This window comes from Symphalangus syndactylus, chromosome 1 (genome assembly GCF_028878055.3).
Source record: "Symphalangus syndactylus isolate Jambi chromosome 1, NHGRI_mSymSyn1-v2.1_pri, whole genome shotgun sequence".
NCBI lineage: Eukaryota > Metazoa > Chordata > Mammalia > Primates > Hylobatidae > Symphalangus > Symphalangus syndactylus.
Window position 1 is genome coordinate 120,452,080 of NC_072423.2, and position 22,416 is coordinate 120,474,495.

The 22,416-nt window shown below is 41.2% G+C and overlaps 1 protein-coding gene and 1 long non-coding RNA gene across 13 annotated transcripts in view; one reads left to right on the forward strand and one right to left on the reverse strand.

The window, feature by feature from the left end:
* Positions 1–22,416, forward strand: part of LOC129484218 (uncharacterized) — a 258,163-nt gene that overhangs the window by 15,223 nt on the left and 220,524 nt on the right. For 3 of the 8 annotated variants that reach the window (XR_010114190.1, XR_010114196.1, XR_010114195.1), the window contains exons 4-5: positions 14,450–14,549; positions 20,251–20,389. The exons of 4 other annotated variants lie outside the window; for them this stretch is intronic. This is a non-coding gene — a long non-coding RNA (uncharacterized lncRNA). Of the gene's footprint in view, positions 1–14,449; positions 14,550–20,250; positions 20,463–22,416 lie in introns of those variants that run through there. One more of the 8 variants, XR_010114197.1, reaches the window with a different exon arrangement.
* Positions 10,016–22,416, reverse strand: part of ENTPD3 (ectonucleoside triphosphate diphosphohydrolase 3) — a 45,661-nt gene continuing 33,260 nt past the window's right edge. For 3 of the 5 annotated variants that reach the window (XM_055281817.2, XM_055281823.2, XM_055281830.2), the window contains 5 exons: positions 22,057–22,290; positions 15,502–15,774; positions 15,219–15,329; positions 14,657–14,794; positions 10,016–11,363 (listed from right to left, as the gene is read on the reverse strand). In XM_055281817.2, coding sequence (XP_055137792.1) covers positions 11,127–11,363; positions 14,657–14,794; positions 15,219–15,329; positions 15,502–15,774; positions 22,057–22,290 — 993 coding nt within the window. In that variant the 3' untranslated portion in view covers positions 10,016–11,126. Of the gene's footprint in view, positions 11,364–14,631; positions 14,813–15,218; positions 15,330–15,501; positions 15,775–22,056; positions 22,291–22,416 lie in introns of those variants that run through there. The other 2 variants (XR_008658370.2, XM_055281843.2) reach the window with 2 other exon arrangements.

The following is a 22,416-nucleotide window of genomic DNA, read 5'->3' on the forward strand; positions in this document are numbered from 1 at the left end:
GATGGGGTTTCACCGTGGTCTCGATCTCCTGACTTCGTGATCCACCCGCCTCGGCCTCCCAAAGTGCTGGGATTACAAGCGTAAGCCACCGCGCCCGGCCAAGAATTAATTTTTAGAAATACGGTTGTTGGGTTGAAGAATATGCACTTTTAAAATCTTGCGGCATATTATAGCTACTTTTTCGGAACATTAGATTAATTTACACTCCTTTCTGGAGTGTGTGATGGAGGCCATGTCACCCTCATAGAGTGTATTTGGATCCCTGACCATGGTTCTGAAATCTAGAGAAAGGCAATAAGACTTCCTCTCTGTTGGCTGGGCACGGTGGCTCATGCTTGTAATCCCAGCACTTTGGGAGGTCGAGGCGGGCGGATCACGAGGTCAGGAGATTGAGACCACGGTGAAACCCCGTCTCTACTAAAAATACAAAAAAAAATTAGCCGGGCGTGGTGGCGGGCGCCTGTAGTCCCAGATACTCGGAGAGGCTGAGGCAGGAGAATGGCGTGAACCCGGAAGGCGGAGCTTGTAGTGAGCTGAGATTGCGCCACTGCACTCCAGCCTGGGCGACAGAACGAGACTCCGTCTCAAAAAAAAAAATAAATAAATAAAAAAAGACTTCCTCTCTGTTGTGAGAGGTCAAATTTTGTTTTGTTTTAATGGCTTAAAACAAGTTTTATTCTCTTACAGTTCTGAAGGTCAGAAGTCTGAATTCAGTTTTACTGGGCTAAAGTCAACGTTTTGGCTTTTAGAGGTTCCTTTTGGAGACTCTGAGGGGATAATTTGTTTCCTTGCTTTTTCAGCTTCTCATGGCCACCTGTGTTCCTTGACTTGCCCCTTCCTCCATCTTTCAGGTGCATCATCCCAATCTTTACTTGTATTCATCATACCGCCTTTTCATCTGTGAGAAGTCAAGTTCTAGTGATGATTCAGAGGTGACTTTTAAGCAGATAAGAGCAAAGGGACACAAGCAGGAACCTGCCAGACATAGTGGTGTGCACATGTAGTCCCAGCTACTTGGGAGGCTGAGAAGGAAGGATTGCATGAGCCCAGGGGTTCAAGTCCAGCCTCAGCAACGTAGACCGCATCTCTAAAATAAATGAATAAATAAAATAAAATAAAATAAAAACATGGGCTTCTTAGAACTCTACTTTTATTTAGAAAAGAAGAAAGCAGATGACAGAAGATAGAGGGAGGTAACAATAACAAGAGAGACGGACTTCTGGGTAATAATGGCTGATGGAACACAAACATCTAAGTGTATATCTTCCTGATGCCTGACTAGAACAACAGTGGGGGCTGTCCTTAAATACTTGCCTTGTTTTCTTTCTTTTTTCTTTTCTTTTCTGTTCCTTTCTTTTCTTTCTTTTCTTTCTTTTTCTTTTCTTTTTTGTTTTTGAGATGGAGTCTCCCTCTGTTGCCCAGGCTGGAGTGCAGTGGCACAATCTCGGCTCACTGCAACCTCCGCCTCCTGGGTTCAAGCGATTCTCCTGCCTCAGCCTTCTGAGAAGCTGGGATAATAGGCACCTGCCATCATGCCCAGCTAATTATTGTATTTTTAGTAGAGATGGAAGTTCACCATGTTGGTCAGGCTGGTCTCGAACTGCTGACCTCAGGTGATCCACCTGCCTTGGCCTCCCAAAGTGCTGGGATTACAGGCGTGAGCGAGCCACCACTCCTGGCACCTAGTTTGTTTTCTATTTAAGGTGAGGGGATAAAAAGCTGATTGGAAGTTTTGAGTTATTGATTCAAGCTTCACTGTAGGATAATCTGACTAGCAAACTCCAAATGCCAGCACATTTGTGTCCTTTCTCCTGGACTGCTTGGATTCCTCACAAAAGAAGAATCTTCCAAAGTCCTGACTAGAGGGTAGAGTTAACCTGGATCCTGAGAGTTGATGGGGTTAGAGGCTTGGAGTCTAAACACTGAATATGCCTTGGTTTCCTTAATCTTGTTGTTTTGGTATGACACCTCCACCCCTAACTGTGCCTTGTGCCTTCCAGTTCCTATGCTTGAGTTGGGAAGAGGCAGTCACTCATCAGCAAAGAGTAGAAGGGATCTTGGAACCACTATTCTTTTTTTTTTTTCTTTTTGAGAAGGAGTCTTGCTCTGTCGCCCAGGCTGGAGTGCAGTGGTGCAATCTCGGTTCACTGCAACCTCTGCCTCCCGGGTTCAAGTGATTCTCCTACCTCAGCTGCCTCAGCCTCCTTAGTATCTGGGATAACAGGTGCTCCACCACACCTGGCCAATTTTTGTATTTTTAGTAGAGATGGGGTTTCACCATGTTGGCCAGGCTTGTCTTGAACTCCTGACCTCATGATCCACCCACCTCAGCCTCCCAAAGTGCTAGGATTACAGTCGTGAGCCACTGCACCCGGCCAGAATCACTATTCTTAAACAGCTTTAATTATCTTTATTTTGTGCTCACTAACCCAGCTTGCAGCTGTACTTGATGCCACACATTCCTGAGCTTTTTGAGAACACTACTGTTTAAATTGGTTGATTTTTTATTTTCTCATTGTTTTAGGATTGTGCTTTCTTGGGTCTGCTAGGTCAGTTACCCCTGGTCCACCATGCCAAAATGTTATTGTTTTCTTTTCTTCTTTTCTCTCCATGCTTATGGATATGTGCTGATATAAACAGTTTTTGTTTTTCTAAGAAAATAGTCTGGATCTTAACCTTCCTCTTACTAAACCCTTTCCCCCTGCTGTGTTCATATGTCATTTAATAGCAACTCTATCCTTCCAGTCACTCAGGCAAAAATATTGGAATAACTTTTAACCCCTCTTTTTCTCTCTCACTCCATGTACATTCATCAGCAAACACTGTGGGCTCTACTTTCACATATATCTGGGGTCTGACCATTGCTCACAGCCTCTACTGCTACCAACCTGGTCCAAGCTATCAGCATTTCTCATCTGGATTATTAAAATCACCCACCAACTGGTTTTCCTGTTTCTGCTCTTGTCTCCTTTGTTTTTTTATCACTGTAACTAGAAACAGAAGTCACATACCCCTCCTTTGTTCAGAACTCTAAATGGGGCCCCCTTGCACCCTCTACTCCCTCTTAACTCCCTTACCCTATCTCCCCCATCTTCCAGTCATTTATTCTGCTCCAATCACAATGGCCTTTGTATTTGTGGTCTCTTTTGCTTAGAATGGTCTTCCTCCAGATGTTCAAATGGCCGACTCCTTCACGTTATCCGTGTTCATTCAGACGTCACCTTATCTGAAAAGACTTTTCTGACCTAATGGCATCCCCATCTCATGCTCCTGGCACTTTCCTTTCCCCTTACTCCTCTTTATATTTCTCTAGATCACTTATAATCCCCTGTACAGTGTGTATTTAGTTGGTTAGTGTCTGTCTCCCCCACTAGAATGTTGGCTCCCTGAAGCAAGGACTTCGTCTACATTGTTAATTGGTGGAGTTACGCCACCTACACAGGATGTTACTCAGAGGATGAATTCAATCCATATTAGTTGAATGAACAAATGAACAAGGAGTCGAATTGAATGTCTGTATTAAAGGAAACTGAGGCATAGAAAACTTAAGATTTTTAGACAAAGATCACACAACAATGAACAGCAGAACTAGGATGTGTGAACCAGGTTTTTGTGATGTGAAAGCCTGAGTTCTTAATCATTTTGTTTGATATTTGGGAATAATTTTTAATGAGATCTGAAAATGCTAATGGTATAATGCTATGAACGTATGAAATATAAAATTGTAATTCCAGCATGATCTTAACTATGTACAAATGTGTAGAGAAAAAGATTCAGAAAGAAAAATATCAAATATACAGCAGTGAGATTCTGAGTGTTTTTATATATATATATATATATATATAATTTTTTTTTTTTTTTTTTTTTGAGACAGTTTCATTCTTGTTGCTCAGGCTGGAGTGCAATGGCATGATCTCAGCTCACCGCAACCTCCGCCTTCCGGGTTCAAGCAGTTCTCCTGCCTTAGCCTCCCAAGTAGCTGGGATTACAGGCATACACCACGATGCCCAGCTAATTTTGTATTTTTAGTAGAGACAGGGTTTCTCCAGATTGGTCAGGCTGGTCTTGAACTCCTGACCTCAGGTGATCCGCCCGCCTCAGCCTCCCAAAGTGCTGGGATTATAGGCATGAGCCTCCACGCCCGGCCTCAAAATATATATTTTAACTTTTATTTAGAAAATTGTAAACATACACAAAGCAGACATAATAAACTCCTATGTCTCATCACCCCAACCTCAAGGACCATCAAAGTATGGGCCATTTCTACCCCTACATTCTCCCTCCCCTGTAATTTTGAATCAATTCACAGATGTGATGGTCAATTTTATGTGTCAGCTTGGCTAGACTATAGCACCCAGTTATTTGTTAATCTAGGTGTAGCTGTGAAAGTATTTTGTGGGTGTGATTACTGCCCATAATTAGATTTTTAAGGGGACTTATCCTAGATAATCTGGGTGAGCCTGATTAAATCAGTTGAAAATCCATAAGAGCAGAACTGAGACTTCTCTGAGAAGGAAGAAATTCCATCTGTGGACTGTAGCTTTAGTTCATGCCTGAGGGTTCCAGCCTGCTGTTCCTGACGGCCTGCCCTATGGATTTAGGACTTGCCTAGCTAGCCCCATAGTCTCACAAGCCAATTCCTTGCAATAGATCTCTTCATACTGGCTCTATTTCTCTGGTTGAACTTTGACTGATATGCCAGACATATCATTTCATCTGGAAACAGTTCAGCAAGTATCTAAACCAGGGGTCCCCAACCCTCAGCCAGGCAGTAGACCAGTACTGGTCCGTGGCCTCTTTAGGAACCGGGCCGCACAGCAGGTGTTGAGCAGCAGGCAAACCAGCATTACCACCTGAGCTCCGCCTCCTGTCAGATCAGCAACAGCGCGAACCCTATTGTGAACTGCGTGTGTGAGGGATCTAGGTTTGCTCCTTATGAGAATCGAATGCCTGATGACCTGAGGTGGAACAGTTTCATCCTGAAACCATCTGTGCCTCCCCACCCAGCCCCCCACTGTCCGTGGAAAAATTGTCTCCCATGAAACCGGTTTCTGGTGCCAAAAAGATTGAGGACCATTGATCTTAACAGCAAGGGTTCTTGAAAAAAAAAAATCCAAGATACCATTATTTCATTTAGTTATTTACTTATTTTGAGACAGAGTCTTGCTCTTCTGCTCAGGCTGGAGTGCAGTGGCATGATCTCGGCTCACTACAACCTCCATCACCCAGGTTCAAGTGATTCTCTTGCCTCAGCCTCCTGAGCAGCTGGGATTACAGGTGTGCACCACCATACCCGGCTAATTTTTGTATTTTTTGGTAGAGATGGGGTTTCACCAAGTTTGCCAGCCTGGTCTCGAACTCCTGACCTCAAGTAATCCATCCGCCTCAGCCTTTCAAAGTACTGGGATTACAGGCATGAGCCATGGCACCAGGCCGGTTCCATTATTTTACCTAAACAAAAATTAACAAGAATTCCTTGATAATATTCAATGTTCAGATTTCCAATTATCTCCTTATTTTATACTATTAAAAATATTTTTGAACTAATAATTTTTTTTCTAACACCTTTAGAGAGGTTTAAAAAAAGGGCGGGAGGCTCACCCTGGGAAGAATTTTTTCCATAGCTCCAACAGAGGGCGTCCAAGTCTCATGTTTCAAGAGGAAAGACAGTTGTCTCATTTCTATTACACCCTTAGTCATTTAGCTCAGGGCTTGTTGCACAGTAGACTTTTGGTGAAAGTATGATGAGTGAATAAGTAAATGGGTGAAAGAAATGTGTTTTAAAACTTGTATTTATTGGCTACATCCATGCCAGGCACTGGCTAAGTGCTGTATTTTCTGTTAACTATCCCATGAGGTAGGTATTATGCCTGTTTTATATATGGAGGAAGTCAAGACTCAAGGAGACTGAAAGACATGATGAAAACCATAGAGGTAATAAGGAGAAAATTCTTGAGTTAACCCAGATCTGTGATTTTATATTGTAGAATAGGACATACAGATTATGTATAAATGGTTGAAAAGGGGAACATCTGTAACCACTACCTAGTTGTAGAATAACACTGTCACCCCAGAAGCCCTGTTGTTATGAACTGAATATTTGTGATCCCCCAAATTTATATGTTGAAGCCCTAACCCGCAATGTAGGATTTGGAGATGGAGCCTTTGGGAGGGGAGATAACTAGGGTTAGACAAGGTTATGAAGGAGTGGCCCTCATGGTGGGATTAATGCCCTTGTCAGAAGAGATCCCAGAGTGCTCTCTCTCTCTCTCTTGCTCTCTCTCCCTGAGAGCTCAGAGGAAAGGCCGTGTGGACACAGCATAAAGGCCACCATCTGCAAGCCAGGAGTTGAGCCCTCACCAGGAATTAGTCAGCTGATACCTTGATGTTGGAATTCCCTGGCTCCAAAACTGTGAGAAGATTAATTTCTGTTGTTTAAGCCACTCAATTTGTAGTATTTTATTATGGCAGTTCAAGCAGCCTAAGACACCCATTTATCCTTTTCCAGATACAGCCTCCATCACCTCCCAAATTTCAGAGTAATAATTTCCTTGCTTTTCTTTAGCGTTTAACTTTCTGTGTTTAGTTTTGCCTGTTTTTAAATTTTGTATTAGGCCAGACGCAATGGCTCACGCCTGTAATCCCAGCACTTTGGGAGGCCAAGGCGGGGGGATCACAAGGTCAGGAGTTCGAGACCAGCCTGGCCAACATGGTGAAACTCTGTCTCTACTAAAAATACAAAAATTAGCTGGGCATGGTGGCAGATGCCTGTAATCCCAGGAGGCTGAGGCAGGAGAATCACTTGAACCCAGGAGGTAGAGGTTGCAGTGAGCCAAGATTGAGCCACTGCACTCCAGCCTGGGCGACAGAGCGAGACTCCATCTCAAAACAAAAAACAAAACAAAACAAAAAAACAAAAAAGCAAAACCTTTTTATTATGTAGTTCTTTTGTTTTCATTGATGTACAGTATTTTCTAGTATGGCTATATCGCTATTTGTTTATTCATTTATTCCATGGGATAGGCATCTTGGTTGCTGCTTAAAACATTCTTAGGCATGTATCCTGGTATATCTAAGACTATATATCGCTAAGGTGTATACTTTGGACTGGAATTTTTTTCAACTTTATTAGACAATATCTCCATTTTCCAGAGTGGTTGCATTAATTTACATTCCTACAGCAGTATAGGAGAGTTCCAGTTCCACATCCTCACTAATTTTGGTATTGTCAGACTTCCAAGTTTTGCTAAATGAATGAGCATATTGTACTATTTCTCTGTAGTTTTAATTTGCATTATCCCAATAATGAGATTGAGCATCTTTTCGTGTGTTTATTAGACAGTTGTCTCCTTGTGAAAAGTGTCTTTCAAGACTATTGCCTGTTTAGAAAAATTGAATCATCTTCCTTTTTCTTACTGATTTGTAAGTGTTCTTCATATAATTTGGAAAGTAGTCCTTTATCAGTTATATATGTTGTAAATACCTTCTTCCACTCTGTGGCTTGTCTTTTCACTCTTTTAATGATGTTTTTTGAGGAACAGAAGTTTTACATTTTAATGTATTAAATATTTTCTTATGGTTAATACTTTCTGTGTAGTGTTTAAGAAACCCTTCCCTTACCCAGTATCCTAAAAATGTTCTCCTGCATTTTCTTCTAAACCTTTATAGGTTTTTCACACTTAGGTCTTTAAGCAACTTGGAAACAATTCTTGCAAGTGGAGTGAGGAAAGGGTCAAATTCATTTTTTCTCCATTAAGATGTCCAATTGTCCTGCATTTTCCCACTGCTCTGATGTGACACCTCTGTTATAAATCAGGTGTCTGTATGTGAATGGGTATGTTAGACTACGGAAATATAAAGCCAAATTCCTAACTACTATATGATACTGCCTTTCTGTGTGAAAGGCAAAGTTATGCAATGGGTTTTAGACTCAACCAGGCCCAAAGCTCAAGCCCCAATCCCTATTCCCCAAATGACTCAGTGACTGAGTAATGCTGGCACGTACTTTTACCTCTGAACCCATGCTTTTTTTACATAGCTGTGATTAGGAATAGATGCTATTTGTGCTACTCATCACTTTTATCTTCACCACGTATTTCAAATCAAAAGACTTGGTTTGGTTGGAACTTTGGGGTTTGGGGTTCCATAGTTGTATTAATTTACTGTAGCTGTGTAATAAATTGCCACAAATTTAGTGGCTTTAAACGTCATCTTTTTGTTACTTTATAGTTTTGTAGGTCAGAAGTCAGAGTGGGCTCAACTGGGTTCTCCACTTAGGGTCTCAGTAGGCTGAAATCAAGATATGATCTGACCTGGACTCTTATCTGCAAGCTCTGGGGGAAAATATGCTTCCAAGTTCATTCAGGTTTTTGGCAGAATCCAGCTCCTTGCAGCTGTAGGGCTGAGGTTCCTGGTTTTTTGTTGATGCCAGCCAGGGATTGCTCTTAATTTCTAGAGGCTGCACTTAGGGCCTTTGCGCATGGCGCCCTCCATCCTCAAGCTGGCAACTGCATGTGGAATTCTTCTCATGCTTTGAATCTCTGACTTCCTCTTCTGGAGAAAATGCTCTGCCTTTAAAGAGCTCATGTGGTGAGGTTAGGCCTACCTGGATAAGCTCTCCATTTTAAGGTCAACTGATTTGTAATTACATCTGCAAAATCCTTTTGCCATGTGACCATGTAACCACATAATTGGAGTAACACCAGAGGGCGAAGGAGAATTCTGTTCACCACAGTAACAGTGCTAGATATGCCACTTGAACTGCAGATTTCACAATGGTCTATCTATAAAAATTCTTGTGTGTGTGTGTGTGTGTGTGAGAGAGAGAGAGAGAGAGAGATTGAGAGATAGTTTTGCTCTGTTACCCAGGCTGGAGTGCAGTGGCATGATCTCGGCTCACTGCAACCTCCACCTCCCAGGCTCAAACAATCCTCTTACCTCAACCTCCCAGGTATCTGGGACTCCAAGTGTTCCCACAACTTCTGGCTAATTTTTGTATTTTTTGGAGAGAATAGGTTTCGCCACGTTTCCCAGGCTGCGCTCGAACTTCTGGGCTCAAGCAATCCCGCCTGCCTCAGCTACTCCCAAAAGGCTGAGATTACAGGTGTGAGCTACTGCACCCAGTCAAAAATTCTTCGGTGTGTGTCAGAAAACCTGAAGTACCTCAGCTTATTCTAACTTCCCAAATGAGTTAGAAATGTTGACTAGGACTTGCCTTCATGGAGCTTTGGCTCTCTTTCTTGCACATACAGATTTTTTTCTTGCAAACTCTTGGTGCTTTGGATGCTGTTTTTTCCCTGCTATCTCTGTAGTTTACTGCCCATTTCTTAGTCATTCATGGAAACAACCTCAATCAACAAATATGAATAAATACTATGTTCATAGCATATGTCCAAATCCAAAATCACACCTAAAAGGTATCAGCCTTAATAGGTGTTTTTAGATGTCTGTTGAATAAATGAGGAGTGATGTACAATAGGCTTTGCCCTTAAGTAGCCTACTCTGTCTTTTAGAAATAAGCTGTACACATATGCCAAGATAAATAACAATATGAGGACTTACGTGGCTGGTTTTGAAAAAGTGGTCCAGGAGATAGAGCATAGTATGTGTGTGCAAGGAAAGCTTTGTGGAAGACTTACACAAAGGAACTGGACCTTGAGAAACATACATGATTTGGATGGGTGGGAGGATGATCTACAATATAGTAGAGAGGATGGTGGGAGCAAAGGTACAGTTTGGGATAGGAGTAGCCGTTCTGGATGAGAACCAAGATTTGAGTGTCAGGTTGTGGCCTCACAGAGGCTTAGAATTTCAAATAAGGTACAGAAATGCTTGACTTAATAATCTCAAGCAGTCAAAGGTTTATCGAAGTAAAAGCACTTTGAACTCTCTGGAATAAAGGTGATATTAATGAATGGGTTTCTTAATTCGCTAGGGAAAAAAATTTCTCTCATAAATATCACCTAGGGTCCTTAGGAGAAAGAGTACCATATGCCAGTTAACACACACACACCCATTGCAAGTCAAAATAAAATAATAGTTCTTTATTCCATATTCAGCTAAGAAACAGCAATATGAAATAATGCTGATTTTTAGTTTGTAGCCATTGGATTTGCTGGAGTTCTTTCTCATTTGACTTTGGAGATAAATATTCCTGCAGCTTCCTTTTCTTTCCCCAAAGTCAAGACCTATGACTACTATGCAGAGAGGTCTATGATCTAGGAAAGTAATTGGTTAGTAAATCACAGAGTAGGATGTTCTATGACAACAAGTATACTTGTGGGAATGGTGACAAAAATATATACACCATGATAACAATGGAAGGGCAGCCCTTTGCTAAGCAAAAGCCTAGCAAAGGCAGCAAAATCTGGAATGCAATAATCTTGCTAGGGATCAATGTGTTTTTATGGGAGGGCATAGCAATACAATGGTGAGATGAGGAGGATGACAAACACACAGGTTGCAATCTAGTGACCAGAGCCCTGAGTGGGAATTCCACTTGGAGAATGGTCTATAGTTTTCTGGGAGACCTTTTTTATGTCTCTGTGCTTCGGGATCCACCTGTATGACAGAAGCCTGGCTGTGGCCGCTGCCCTGAAGGAAGTAAGTCTTCTCCCCCAGATACTATATTCTACTGATCTGAGGGGGTTCACTGCTTACGAGATTGCTACAAGAAAGTCTTGGTTAAAGACCAATGGGAAAAAACTATAAAGTGAGATATCTGATTGGCGAAATACTTAATGGGTATCTTGCCAGGAAGAATACTGAGGGAGGGAAATGGAAACTGAGCCCTGAGGTCAATTCTTCAACATTAAACTGATACCTTCTCAACTTACTCTTTCTCTGGGGGACTTAAAATAAAGAGCCTGACCTTGATGGCCTGTCTCTTCTCTGTTCCCCAATAGATCAGCACGTGGGTAGTGAGGTCTCTGAAGAACAATATGCACAGAATAGCCAAGGGACGCCCCAAGAGGTGCTGTGGCAGAAATCAGTATTTGAGAGGCACGTGACCTAGGTGTTTGATTTTAGTTAGTTGTATTTCCTGAAGGCAGCCACTTCACCTGCATTGCCTGGTGCCACCCAGGCTGACTAAGCAGCCATTGGACTCCAGGAGCTGCTTTGAAGGCTCAGTCAGAATCCACTGCGTGGTCAAAGGCATGCTCGGAGTGCCTCTTTTTTCTGGATGCTGAACACAGGTATGCAAGAAATGCCAGACACAGCAAGGCTGCCGCTGTGAAGAAAGCGAGGGTGCCCACAAAGACAGGTGGTTCTATGGGCAGACGGATCAGAGGGCTTTCAGCTGGGATCTGGTTGGTCAGGCTGAGCATGTAGCCAAGAGACCAGGCTATGCTGCTATTCCCCACCTGTGGAGTAGAGGAGATGGCTCAGTTCTCAGGGCAAGGCTCAAGGCTGCAATTACATACCGGAGGCATACCACTATCAACCTCACAAAGCTCCCATGGGAAATTGTGGCCCAAAGAGGTCAAAGGACTTGCCCAAGTTAAGACACCACACTGTAGCCACAAAGGCTTGGGGAATCTCACCTCCAGTGCTGCAGAAGAAATAGTCAAAAGAACAAATCCTCATAATCTTGTCACAGCCAAGAGTGAAGAAGGCACAGTTAATAACAGTGAAAGTGTTCCTGTTGTCCAGGAGCACAGGGGTGTTTGTGGCTAGATAAAGAGGCTAATGAGTGGTTTACTGATCCCAGGACCAGTTTCTAAGAATAGAAAATCAGCCCAAATGGGAAGCTGACTGTCAATTTATTCTGGTAGTTTATCCATTTTTGCTTTACATGTTTTTAGGGTGTTTTATTAGGTGTATAAATGTTTCACCTTTGCAATCTTCATAGTGAAGTGAACATTTTATCATTATGTTGTAACCCTCTCTGTCTAGAATGAGGCTCTTGGTCTTAAAGACTGCTTTGCCAGATATTAAATAGTTATACCAGCTTTCTTTTGGGTAGTGTTTGATAATTTAAAAAAAAATTATCTTTCAATCTTTCCATGTCTTTATGCTTGAACGATGTTTCTCTTATAAATGGCACCTGCTTGATTTCTAAAAATTCAATTTGACACCTCTTTTAACTGGTAGGTTTAGTCCATTTATAATTATTGTGATTATTAATATATTTACACTTATTTCTAATATCTTACTTTTAAATTTTCAATTAGTGCTATTTTTCTATATTTTTTTTCTTCTTTCCTGCCTTAAAAATGATATCTGTGGCCAGGCATGGTGGCTCACGCCTATAATCCCAGCGCTTTGGGAGGCTGAGGTGGGCAGATCACCTGAGGTCAGGAGTTCAAGACCAGCCTGGCCAACATGGTGAAACCCTGTCTCTACAAAAATATAAAAATTAGCCAGGCATGATGGTGGGTGCATGTAATCCCAGCTACTCAGGAGGCTGAGGCAGGAGAATTGCTTGAGCCCAGGAGGCAGAGGCTGCAGTGAGCCAAGATCACACCATTGCACTCCAGCCTAGGCGACAGAGTGAGACTCCATCTCAAAAAAAAAAAAAAGAAAAAGAGAAAGAAAAAGATATCTCTGTGTTCCCTTTGACAAGAAGAGAATTTTAGGTTACTCTTATGTCCCTGTATCTTATAACTCCTTACCACACCCTTATCATGTGGATATTTTCCATACTTGAGTCATATGAATGGAGTTTTTTTTTTTTTAATACTTTTCTTTAGTGTTCGTTTTCTGTTTCTTTAATATAATTTTTTTTTTTTGAGATGGAGTCTTGCTCTTTCACCCAGGCTAAGGTGCAATGGTGAGATCTTGGCTCACTGCAACCTCCACCTCCCAGTTTCAAGCAATTCTCCTGCCTCAGCCTCCTGAGTGGCTGGGAGTACAGGTGCATGCCACCACACCCAGCTAATTTTTTGTATTTTTAGTAGAGACATGGTTTTGCCATGTTGGCCAGGCTGGTCTCGAACTCCTGACCTCAAGTGATTCACCTGCCTCGGCCTCCCAAAGTGCTGGGATTACAGGCGTGAGCCACAGCATCCGGCCTTTTTAATGTAAATTTTAAGCCACAACATCATTTATTCATACTTCCAGTGTTTTTGTAATATCTCCTGGATTTATTTCTCTTCTTATTTTATTACTTCCACCAAAAATATTTTCATTGTAAGTCTTTGTGCAGCAAATCTTCTTAAGTCTTTTTACACTTTCACATTTTTATTTATTTATTTTTATTTTTATTTTTTGAGATGGAGTTTTGCTGTTATTGCCCAGGCTGGAGTGCAATGGCATGATCTCGGCTCACGGCAGCCTTCACCCCCCAGGTGCAAGTAATTCTCCTGACTCAGCCTCTGAGTAGCTGGGATTACAGGCATGCACCAACATGCCCGGCTAATTTCATGTTTTTAGTAGAGACGGGGTTTCTCCATGTTGGTCAGGCTGGTCTCAAACTCCTGACCTCAGGTGATCCTCCTGCCTCGGCCTCCCAAAGCACTGGGATTATAGGTGTGAGCCACCACGCCCAGCCTACATCTTCACATTTAAATACTAATTTGGCTGGACACAAAATTCTTTATAATTAAAAAAAGGGAATTTTTAACTTAGAATATTATGTCAACTCAAACTGGCATTCAAATGGAAAGTCATTCTCCATTCTTATAATATACTTTACTGGTAATTAGATTCATTAGAAGCAAAGCTTAGCGAGTACATGCTACCAACAGTCCTTATGTCTCCAGACATCCCTATTTTTTTGTAGATGACTCAATTTTATTTATGTAAAAGTAGATAGTCAGAGGCCTAATGCAGGATATTGATTGGTTTTATCTAATTATTGCTGAAGCTGGTATTGAACAGGCTGACTCCAGACATCCTTCAGGCTTCATATCAACTATTGCTGAAATGGGAAAATTCTCTGGAACCTGGGGAACATAGTGCTGGCTGAACATATTCACAAGGCTTAGCCCTGCCTAAAAACAAGGTATGGAGGTCCTTTCACCTGTCACCAGGTGACAGCTGTGATTCCAGCTTTGGACCATTCTGGTCACTTGACCATCATATATGTATGTATGTTTTTATAGATATCTATAAATATACACATTTTTAAATATATTAAACCCTGAGCTAAGAATATCTTCCCCATCCCCCAAATCTTTGTCAGTAAATATAATGACTTCAGGTTCATTCAAAGAGAAAATATTTATTTAATGCTAATGCAAATCCATTAGGCCCTAAGGCCTGTATCTTACTCTGACATCTGAATAAAATGGAGAAGAATTAGTTACTATCCTCTTTAAAAAACTGTTACATTTAAAGCTTCTTTTCAGGATGAAAAGTCTCATATCCTTAACATATTTATGAATTCAACAAACATTTACTAAGCACCTTCTAGGCTCTATCCCTTGTGCTGAGTGCTGGGAATATGAAGATACTGACAGGTCTCTGCCCTCCAGGACCGCCTAGTCCATTGGCCCTTGGCTTCCAGTCTTTTCCAGGAGAATGGACACCCATGAGCAACTCCTCTAAATTCTCCACGACCTCTTCTGGGAAACTCACAAGGAATCAGTCTGATCAGCTTCCACCCAGTGAGTTTAACTCAATACCCTTTTACCTTCTACATTTGTTCCACACACATACATACAAACCTCTCTGTTGGGAAGAAGAAGAGAAAATGATTTGTGCTTTGACTTACTTCTTTTTCAAAATGTATTTGGGGCCAAGTCTCCTCTGTGAATTTGTAACCGTTCACAAACAAGTGGTAGATATAGTTGGCTGAGAAGCAGTAAGAGCGGGCGTATACCTCATCAAATTTGGGGAGCAGCAGTGGGAGCTGAAAGGTTTAAAACATCTGAGAGGCAGGGCAGGCAGGTATGTTTTAAAATGAACACCTTGGGTTAAAAGTCATGTTTTAAAGAATCCTACCACTCATAATTTCCTAATAGAAAATACTTTATAATACAATCATATAATCATGCAATATAATTATGAAAACATCCCTATATAATATCACAATATAATAATCTTTAAACTCATTGAGTGCTTATTTTATGCCAAATATTGTTCTAACCATTGTGCATGTAGTTATAACATTAATTCACAACACAGGTGTGGGAGTAGATTCCCTTATTCCTTTTATTTTACAGATGTGATGGAAATAGAAGAGCATACAGGCTAAATTCACAATATACACACATAGAATAGAGTCTACCATATTTTTTTGTACTGACATTGATCCCTTCTTTTTAAATACTGACCTGACTCCAATTCTGTGAGCAGAAATTCCAGGTGCTAGAGTTGAAGGTGTCCAGGGAAAAGCTACCTGAAAGATTTAAAGCACTGGCTGTGTAGTAGAATCCTGCAAAAGCCTGGAAATAAGTAATACAGAAGGAAATTAGTTCTCAGAATGGGGTATAATAGAAAGGTTTATGGGTGAGGAATAAGAAGGTGGCTAACAGGTCAGCAAAGGAGAAACCAAAAAGTGAGAAATAAATATTCAACGGGGAAAGAAAGGAATCTTCCAGAAGGTTTTGCTCTTACCACAAATGGCCCTTTAATCTTTGGCTGATAAACCCCATCAAAAGAACAAGTTTCTTGATCATGGCAAGCTTTGAAGTCAAATATGGAAGCCACCTTCTCCTTACACAGAGATGGGTCCCCAGTTCCTTCAAAAGTGATGATATCATTGGGGTTATAACTTTCTGGCCTCTGGTCCACAGTGCACAGGCTATCAAATACATGGCCCATGGTGAAGCTGATGCTATAATCCCGAGGGTAACAGGGATTGGTGAGATGGTTTTTGGTAGGAGAATTCTGTAGATATAAGAGTAAGGTATTAGAAACCACTTTTTTTGTGGAGAGCCAAGTATTTCCCTTTTGCAAATTCTCTCTATCACTACCCTCCAATGCCAAGAGAGAAACAAAAAATACCATTCTGTGTCAGCATGTCTTTGATCACAGGTTGTCTAGATAATTCAAGTAGGGGTGGGAAAAGGGTGTGTGTGTGTGTGTGTGTGTGTGTGTGTGTGTGACAATTAGCTTGTACCAGGCATAGCGCTAGGCTCTCTCTCACATTATCTGATCCAGCTCTTATGATAGCCCTATGAACCAGGTTTTATGAACTTCACTTGGTGAGAAAATGGATATATATAATGTATCATTTTAAGTAGAATATCACCTATCCACCTAGCAAAATAATCCAAAAGGTACAAATAAACATATGAAAGTGAAGTCTCCTTCTCATCCACTTGCAGCCATCAGGCCTCTCTCTGGAAACAATCACTATTGCCAGTTTTTGTGTATCCTTCCAAAGATCTGGCATGCACATGCATATATATTTTTTTCTCCCACGCTTTTCTTTTTTTAAAGCCATAAATGGTAGCAGTTTATATACCCCATTCTACCCGTTGCTTTTCTTACTTAAAAATGTATATCTTTGAGATCTTTCCATTCATTTTACTTATACAGTGGCCTATTTTTTTTAGTAGCTGCATGGTATTCCACTGTACAAATAAACCATACTTTATTTAAGGAATATCATCTAGATGAACATTGAGGTGGTTCCCAATCATTTTGCCATTATAAACAAATATCCTTGTCACATATAAATCTTTTATCCATTGCAATTTATTTGATTTAAAGACTCAGAGACTTGGCTTTACTTTTTCCGTATGACTATTCGATCTTTAATCCACTGGTGCAAAATACTCTATTTTATGCTAAAGTCCTAAATGTTGTTGATTCAATTTATGAACTCTCTTTTCTAAGGAATTGGATTTGAACTATGTTCAACTTAAGCCACTAAGGCATACTGCTTCCCCTACAGTAAAATCTTTTCTTTTGGCCAGGTGTGATGGCTCACATCTGTAATCCCAGCACTTTAGGAGGCTGAGGCAGGCAGATCATTTGAGGTCAGGAGTTTGAGACCAGCTTGGGCAACATGGTGAAACCCCGTCTTTCCTAAAAATACAAAAATTAGCCAGGCGTGATGGCATGCACCTGTAGTCCCAGCTACTCGGGAGGCTGAGGCAAGAGAATCATTTGAACCCAGGAGGCGAAGTTTGCAGCAAACCGAGATTGCACCATTACACTCCAGCCTGGGTGACAGAGCAAGACTCAGTCTCAAAAAAAAAAAAAAAATTAAATTAATTTTTTTTTTTTTTTGGAGAGGTAGGGTCTCTCTGTGTTACTCAGGTTGGTCTCAAACTCCTGGGCACAAGAGATTCTCCTGCCTTAGCCTCCCAAAGTGCTAGGATTACAGATGTGAGCCACTGCACCTGGCCACCCTACAGTAAAATCTTGACTCAGACATTTATCCCCACCCTTTCATTTTACTGATGAGGAAACTGAGGTACATATTCAAGTAGTGCAATTGTTTAACAAAGGTCAGTGACAAGATTCTGCAAAAATCCTATAAAAGCTTAACATTCATCAAATATAATCCAAATGAGTGTTTTCCAGAAAGATCTTCATATGACTGAGAAAGAGGCAAACAAGCCCCTTTCTGCCTCTATGGTATGAAAAAAATCTATGATTTTCAAAAATTGTTACATATAATCTATAGCATACTTGGGTCACCCTATGGCTGAAATACTGGTTGAAAGAAAAAAATATGCCGGGCGTGGTGGCTCACACCTGTAATCTCAGCACTTTGGGAGGCCGAGGCAGGCGGACCACGAGGTCAGGAGATCGAAACCATCCTGGCTAACACAGTGAAACCCCATCTCTACTAAAGAAATAGAAAAAATTAGCCAGGCATGGTGGCAGGCACCTGTAGTCCCAGCTACTCGGGAGGCTGAGGCAGGAGAATGGCGTGAACCTGGGAGGCAGAGCTTGCAGTGAGCCGAGATCGTACCACTGCACTCCAGCCTAGGCGACAGAGCGAGACTCCATCTCAAAAAAAAAAAAAAAAAAATGAAAAAAATATCAAATTAATCAATTGGCTATGTAGTATCTACTTCCAAATCTGATTTGTACTTTTTTTCTTTTCTAGTATAGTCTGAAGGGAGATTTATACTTTTAAAATGATTAAAACTATAAATTATTTCTGTCTTGGCCCAGAGAAGAAACAAGATAACATAAATTATTTCTGACTTAGTACATAGGAAAAGCTTAGTAAATATTAGTTCTTTTCTTTTTATGTGTGTTTGAATTTTTGTTATGGCATTCTTTAAGTATAATTTGCCAATGTGCCAAGTTCAGGCATTCAACATTCAACAGTCTTCACTGAGCTTAGTGTTTGCAGGGCACTGTCATGAAAAAGTCAGTCAATGGGCTCGAGGGAGAAAAGTCCACTAGAAAACTACAGCATAATCTGATCTTAGAGTAAAACTGGTTAAAACTGGAAAAAACAATGATAGAAACTATTCTCAATAGTGATAGAAAGCTTAAAAAATATACACAAAGAAAATACATTTAACAACAGAGGTACGGAACCAATGATGAAAACTATACATTTTATTGAAGGATACAAGCCAAGAATTAAATAAATGGAAATACATCGTATAATTCTGGATAGAAATTGTTGATGTCACTAATAAGCACATTTTAACCAAATTAATATATGAATCAATGAATTGCAATCACAATCTCAACAAAAAACTTCCTTTTTTGTTACTGCTTCAAATGACTTTGAAGTTCAAAATAAACATCTGAGAGTAGAAAAATAGACTTTTGCAAGTAGAACAACATAATATTGGCCTCAAAATAGAATAATGAATGTATAGAACGGAAAATCCAGAAACAGATCCTCATTATCTAAGTATTTATTATTAGAATGTTTTGGAATTCCTGAAGCTTATTTCAAAAAATCATCACAACATGGGTGGTAATCTGAATGGTTTTAATTTTGTTGGAAGATTACCTATTTGTTCATTTAAATAAAAAAATACACCTGTCCTTTGAACCTATCCTACAGAAATAAAATCACTAAGATTATATGAGTAAGAAGGCTTATTATATTATTGTTGTAGCAACAAAACAGGACATGGCCTGATGTCCATGAGGGAGGGTATGATTGATAGATTATGGGATAGTAAATAGTAAAGAAAATAAGTTAATATACTGACCTGGAAAGTGTAGAAGAACAACGTATTAAGCTTTGACCAGTGATGGCATTCAGTAAATGGGATTGGAAGGAGGATCTTTCATTTTTACTTTAACACTCTTTCTATGGTTTTAAATTTTTACAATAAGAATGTAGTTTCTTTCATAATCGAATGGTCATTTTTTTTTCTTTTTAAGTTATGGTACTTGGAATATTATGCTCTCATAAAAAATCATATTTTAAAAGGACATTAACAACACAGGAAAATGATCATACTATATGGTTAGGTAAAATAAAAGGTAAACATAAAATTATATATACCATATGAAGCCAAGATTTTACACATTCATACATAAAAAATGGAAGAAAATGCAATAGTATGTTAATAGTAGTTAATTCTGTTTTTAAAGAAATGCTTTATAGTTTTTGGTGTGCATCTTCTAAATGTTTTTCACTGAATATATATTACATTAAAAACAGAAGAAAAATTTCTTACTTAAAAAGGGAAAGAAAGAAAGTGAATGCACATTCCTAATATCTAACATGTTGTCAGAGTGAGACTTCAGCTCTAAGGTGACTGGAGACTTATTGATAAGAAAGTAACTTGCAAAGTACGTATCCAGCTATCAATCTCACCACACTACATAGTTCCTTATATTAGAGATGAGGAAACAAGATCCAGACTGATGGAATTTACTCAGTCAGTGTTTACGATGCAATAATTTGTGTGAACCTTCCAAGTCAGGGCTTGGCAATACATATTTGACCTATGAAACTGTTGGTCAGGCAGGTCTTGACATGAATTTGTCAGTAATCCTCATCTCATCTGGGTCTCTCCTCTTGCATGAGTCAGAAGCCTCCAAGGGCAGAGCCACCCTATCAGGCATCTAGAGGTTACCAGGCAAATTGAAGACATGTGTCCCTGTCCCTGTGAGCTGACTGTGAGAGGCTGGGTGCTCATTTCTCCACGGCTAGTGCTGGGCTCACATTTGGAGACTGGCATTCTCAAGCCTAAATTAGACCTCAGAAAGGTATTTACTTCTCTTCTGTGGACTGCTGGATACATAGATAATCATTCTTTAGTAAACATTGTATGAGTACAAAAACATACAGAGGCACGCAGACAGACAGAAACACACACATTCCACAGGGCCAGCCAAATTTAAAAGATTAGCCTCTCTGATCCTCACTCACCCTGGAAAAAGGAGGATTTCACCTGAGCCTCCACATTCTACCCCTGCTAGGGTCAGAGCTGGAGCAAAGGACATTAAGCATTGCTAGAGATAAAAGGAGCTGGAGAAAAGAGGATTTTCCAGAGCTTCTCTCCCAGAAAGAAAGAAGCATGTTGGTTGAACTACTTTGATGAGCAAGTGGGGATGAGTGGTGAGTATTGAGACCCCTGATAGGGAGGGTTGATTGAGTTGCCTGTAGGGTTTGGTTTGGCTGACTGGGCAGGGAGGTGGAAGTTGGGATGGGAGCCATGGAAGGTGACATGGTTTGGCTTTGTCTCATGTAAAATTGTAATCCCAGTGTTGGAGGAGGGGCCTGGTGGGAGGTGATTGGGGCATGGGGGTGGATTTCCCCCTTGCTGTTCTAGTGATAGTGAGTGAGTTGTCAGGAGATCTGGTTGTTTAAAATTGTATGGCACCTTCCCCTTCACTCTCTCTTTTCCTCCTGTTCCCGCATGTAAGAAGGGCTTGCTTCCACTTCGCCTTCTACTATGATTGTTTTCTGAGTTAATGATTGTTTTCGCCTTCTTCTGTGATTGTTTCCTGAGGCCTCCCTAGAAGCAGAAACCTGTACAGCTCACAGAACCATGAACCAATTAAACAAACCTCTTTTCTTTATAAATTACCTAGTTTCAGGTATTTCTTTATAGCAGTGTGAGCGTGGATTACTACAGAAGGGTAGTTGAGGGCTGTCTGCAGGGTTCTCACATCTGTCCTTTCCAGGCAGTGCTCAGACTCTCCTGACAATAAATGTCCCATGCATGTGTCCTGGGGCCTCAGCCATTTCTGGGAGGATTGGGGAGATGTTTGGGGGAGGGGCCAGAACTGGAAGCTGAGTTCCCACAACCCACCCTGCATGAACACTGGGTAAATGCAGGGGTCTGAAGTTGTGAGTCCTGCTGAAGATGCACTTCTGTGATCCCCTCAACTCCTCTGCAGGATAGAGTCTGTTCCTGTGTTCAGTTATCAGAGTAGGTTGGAGGAATGTGAGTTAACCTACTGATGTTGTGTCCATTTTGTTCATAGGCTGATTCCCCTGCCTTCGAGTCCCATAAGAAGCCAGGATCTGTGGCTTCTGATTTCCTCATACCCCTCTAGGTAGGCAAGGCCCATCTTCTCAGCCACCCAGCCATGGCTAAGATTGATGTCCCCTGACTGGCGTTTGGGTCTGGGGTCTCACCTGTGGAGTTAGTGCCCTCATGAACACACACTGCGTAATGTTGAGTTTAATATTAGCAACAGCTTTCTAGCTGATGCCTGAATTAACCTTCTGGGCCCTGGAACACTTACCAAATGAATTACTGATCAACATGATGGAATGTGGTTGCTCTAAAGTTCCGCCGCATAAAGGGTATCAAGCCTGCCTAATATAGACCCATCTAAAAGGAGGCTGAGCCTGGGAAGGGCTCTGCCCTCTCCCCCTTCAGCACACATTTCTCTTATGACCTCTAATATTATTTTGTCTACACCCAGGGGAGTCTCAAAATTCTCAGGCTTATTTAGCTCCTGGTTTAAAACAGTTTGTGTCCATAAAGGGATTCCAGGTCTTGAGTCATTTACAAAACATCTGAAGTTCTGGAACTTCCCTAGACTTCTTACTCAAAATTCACTGCAAGTGGGCAACATGAGTGGGAGAGGGAGGGGAAGAAAGAGAGAGAGAGGAAAGGGACTTGGACCCCCAGGAGTAAATTGGAAAATGCTGTTATTTCCATCTACCTTTCAATTGAAGTGCAGAGGACAGACCCCAGAAGGCAGGGCATTCTCCCCTCAGCTCAAACCCTCAAGAGAACGCCTGCCACCCCCTACCCCCGACTCAAGTACCTGCAGGAGCATTGCCAGAAACTTCTTCTCAGCCTCATTCCGGCCATAGCACTGGAAGCTGTGTGTGTAGAGCGTGTACATGTAGCCATACAGGGACACCTGCATGATGTCGCTGGTGTTCAGATCCACCTTCTCTCCTGCCACAAAGGATATTTGGGTGGAGGCACCACCTAAGTCCAGGGCACCCATGGTTTCCACTCCATGCGGGTGCACCCACATATGCCACAAGTTCTTCTGCACAATGGGAAAAGGAAGTGAGAAAGAAAGCTAAAGGCACCATCTCTGTTTGCCCAGAGTTCTCCACCCAAGCCTCATCTTCTATTACTAAGAAGTAGGACAGAGAGAGCATATGAGGCCAAG